General features: G+C 42.0%; 1 protein-coding gene across 1 annotated transcript; it reads right to left on the bottom strand.

The window, feature by feature from the left end:
- Positions 1-798: 798 nt before the first annotated feature.
- On the bottom strand, positions 799-3,611 carry hmx2 (H6 family homeobox 2). The gene is made up of 2 exons (XM_071480315.1): positions 2,630-3,611; positions 799-1,862 (listed from the first exon to the last, which is right to left on the bottom strand). The coding sequence occupies exons 1-2, from the start codon at positions 2,904-2,906 to the stop codon at positions 1,315-1,317; spliced, it is 825 nt and encodes a 274-aa protein (XP_071336416.1). The 5' UTR covers positions 2,907-3,611; the 3' UTR covers positions 799-1,314.
- Between the last annotated feature and the right edge of the window lie 308 nt (positions 3,612-3,919).

Genomic DNA, 3,919 nt, shown 5'->3' with positions numbered 1-3,919 from the left:
CACCCTTTACCTACCCCTGAGTTACCTCTGTATGTATCATATCTATTATGTCTGTGTGTGTTGTAAAACAGCTTGCTCAGGTCATCCACCTCTTGATTTTACGGCAGAGAGCCGTGGTTACTTGCAGTGTTTAAATTCAAAATTAATCTGAAAGTATGACTTAAAAAGTCCTTGCATAATGAAATCATCTGGAGTTTTATACCCTGCTTCATATTTTGGTCTGCTTGTAGACTCGTTTGCTTAAGAATCAAACAAATCCAGGAGCTACTCCTGAGGAAAATGCTTTTTATTGCCACAGATATAAGCTGCAATTAAAACACACCTGTCAAGAACCTCACAACCTATTATTTGATGTAATGATGAGAGGTATACGGTGTTATGTGTGACCCAACAACAATGTAAACTAATGTATTAACAGCGTCGCTATATATGTTAATTCACGGCAGTTTTATTCCTGGCTTTAGCCATGGTGAAAGTACAGTCGCTCTTAGTTTAAAGCCCCTCTAATAAAACCTTGCAGGTGGGAATTACTGCACCTCTACAACAAAGGTTCAACATTCATATCTGACTATATCCTGCCTTTAACATGTAGATTATCTCGGATTATTGCAACAGAATGCTTTGTGATAAAATTTGTTCGTGTAGTGTTTGCTGTTCAGGGGACAGGAAGTGTCAACACAACTGAGTCTTGTGTACAGTTGCTTTGAGTGTTTACCTTCTGTGTTCGCAATGCAAATGTGTCGGCAGTTGATGTAAGTACACAAAAACAGTATATTAAATAAAACCAAGCGAGCCCAATTTTCACTGAAATAGAAAATTTATTGAATGAGAAGGTTATTATTGAAGATCTAAATAACAATAGAAACAATGATATTTCTCCTTAAATGGAAGAGTTATGTTTTTTTTCCTGTCAGCATTAAGCTCCTGTCAGGTGAAATAAAATGACTGATGCTTTGCAATATGATTTGCAAACCAATTATGAATAAAAACGGTTTCAAAGCATATCTTGTAGAATCCATATTTCTTGAATATGATATGAAGGCTAAACTCCAATGGCTGTATCAGTTAAAGTAAAATAAAATAAAAGTACAAAATTATTATAATTATTTATACACACGGTGTATTTTATACATATAGGGAAGCTTGATTGCTTTCTTATGAGACGCACAGTTGCTGCATAATAAGAATTTCCTCAACAAATAAAGTGATACAATTAATATACAGGGGTTATGTGGAGACAATTAAATGTTGTATTGTTTTGTAATGCGTTTTTTTTTAACGTGGACTGCAGTGGTGAACATACAGTAGAGTCAATCAATACTCAATCTTGTTGTACAGGTTGTATAAAGGTAACGCTGGCAGGTTGCTCCCCGGGTAATACAGGGGCGTCGGAAAGGCGATAGACCGCGGAACCGGAACACGCAGTAAGGAGTTATCTCTGAAAACCAGCGGCATCCCCACTAGTGTCTGTGCGGAGGCGTGGGCCATGTTGGCCGCCTCCAGTTCAGCTGAGAGCTGCCGTTTCCATTTGTTCCTCCTGTTCTGAAACCACGTCTTGACCTGAGTCTCCGTCAGCTGCAGGCTGGAGGCTAAGCAGGCCCGCTCCGAGCTGCTCAGGTACCGCTTCATGTCGAAGGTGGACTCCAGCTGGTACACCTGACTCCGGGAGAAAACCGTGCGCGTCTTCTTCTTCGCCGAGTTGCCCTGCTTGTCCGCACCGTCCGTCTGTCTCTCCTCCGACAGAGGCGACATTTGATGGCACGGTCTCTCCTGCTCCTCCTTATAATCCTGCAGCAGAGGCTGCGGCAGGTGCGGCCGCCGTGCCAGCCCGTCGTTTCCAGACAGAAGTCCTTTAGCGGGACCTGAACGCAGCAGGAGCAGAGAGGGAGGCGGTCAGTGTCAGAAGCGATAAATACATCTGTGTTTTAAGCTCGCTTTTTAAATCAGGTGACTGAAAAAACAAAACAAAACAAAACAAAAAAAAAAATCATTTCACATTGTGTCACTCAGTTTGAGAGTTCGTCAAGTGTGAACTGTGACTCGCTAAATGGACAGCTGAAAGCCGGTGACTTTTTAAATAAACAATTCAGCATGAGTATGCTCGGTGTACAGTAAGCTATTAATTAAATCCCGCTCTATTTAACGCTCAATTGACGACGTGTAGTGCAGCCATTTTGGAAACATGTTTCATCAATTAGCAGGCTCAATTAAATTTGAAATGAGAGGAAAGACAGAGGGCTAATTATTCGACCTTCCACTCTTCCGCTGCTGCTGCGATGATGGTCTGCACAGAACAAACAAGTGGAAGTGGATGGGCTGCATGTGAGTGTCACAGTCACAAGCTAATGAAATGTGAGCTGAAGTGCAAACAAAAACAAAAAACACAAGTCCCAGCTATTTTTATTTTTTCAAAAAAAAGGGAACTAATTAGGGCCTACTTTCATGCCATTTATATTGTAAATAAAGTAGGCTATATAAAAGGTGTCAATAAGGGTGTGTTAACGTAATGTAAAGTAACATTTTAATTCTTTTTTGCATCCCTAAATTGTATCATCGCCCCTTGCTGTAATAATAATGGTCTAATAATAATGATGATAATAAAAACGATAATAATGATGATAATCCTCACCTAAACATGAGAAGTTATGCGCTTGGTGCTGGGTGCATGGCTCGCTGTGACCCGTGTCGGAGCAGAAGCAGTCCGCCGAGTCCTCCCCGCCGCTGCACTCCTCTTCGGAGGACACCGAGAGCGAACGCCTCCGCGGCGGCGGCGGCGGCGGCCCCTTGGAGAGCTCCTTGGTCCCGGAGCGCGGCGCATCGGACGGCGTGCCTAAAATAGACTGGATGGTAAAGCTGGAAATTGGGCCCGACGAGCACTTGCTCCCGCTGTCTTCTGCGTTACTCATTCTCGCTTCATAACAGTATTGAAGTATTGACTGAATCTGTCTGTCCCCTTGTATTCCGTTATTGCTTTCTACACGATTGGTGCGTAAAAAAATACGAAAGCGCCTTTTGTCCTCTTTTTTCCCCCCCCCTACTAGTCTGTTTAATTGTGGAGTTTTAACATTGAGGTGTTTTTTCTAGAGCTCGGGGAACATGAGTGTATTCCTGGTCCTCCTCCTCACGCTCTGGATCGGAGGCAGCAAGGTTGCGTGGCTTCATTTGCATGTAGGTAAGCTCCTCCTGGGCCAATCGCAGCCTCCAACATGAGCCCGGAAATTTCAAACTCCTGTCAAGGTTCTGAGGAGAGCGAGTGAGCCGAGGACGACCAGCACTGCTCGTCCCTGCATTCAGCTGCACTTGGAACAGTTTCAGTAATATTTATAGCCTGTACCACCCTGAAAACGCTCTGCTGCAACCTTTACTTTATTTTTTTTTTTATTTTTTTAAATTTTTTACGACAAATAAAATATGCGCTGTCCAAAGTAGTTCCCGTCAAACGAAGAGCTTGTGTGAGCTTGGACCTCTGTCAATTAAACCGTTGTTATGAATTTATTTAAAAAAAAAAGGTTCAGATTGTTGTGCTAAATTGCCATGTGCGTTAAAATGTGTTGAGATTTATGAGAAATATTAGTTTTAAAAATCAATACTTTTTTTTTTTCCTTATCTGATTTTAAGAATGTTTTATGAGGCTTAAATATGCCACAGATTGATACAGATTTTTTTTTTTAATGTGACTGTATGAAAATATAGGCAACATTTCTATTATCTGTACAACCTGTGCAAGCAAGGTTCAGTCCGGCCTCATAGCAAGGACCGTCAGGTGGACTCCTTTCTATCAGCCAGTGTATGTTAAATCGGCCGGGGTGACGGTAACAGGCCCGCAGCCTTGGAACTAATACAGAGGCCTAACTCATTTTTCCTGAAAATAATAAACTCATTCCGCGTCCATTATCTGCGATTAAGAATTAATTTGATC

Source organism: Trachinotus anak, unplaced genomic scaffold, assembly GCF_046630095.1.
Source record: "Trachinotus anak isolate AG129_WGS33_773 ecotype Australia unplaced genomic scaffold, CSIRO_AGI_Tana_v1 ptg000007l, whole genome shotgun sequence".
Taxonomy (NCBI): Eukaryota; Metazoa; Chordata; class Actinopteri; order Carangiformes; family Carangidae; genus Trachinotus; species Trachinotus anak.
Note: the sequence above shows the minus strand (reverse complement) of the source record. Positions and strands in the feature narration are given on the sequence as shown.

Bases quoted from the DNA above. Each gene is read 5' to 3' on its own strand.
- hmx2 (XM_071480315.1), bottom strand. From the start codon at position 2,906: ATGAGTAACGCAGAAGACAGCGGGAGCAAGTGCTCGTCGGGCCCAATT. The intron at 1,863-2,629 runs GTGAGGATTATC...TGCTGCGTTCAG, and splicing joins GCATAACTTCTCATGTTTAG to GTCCCGCTAAAGGACTTCTG.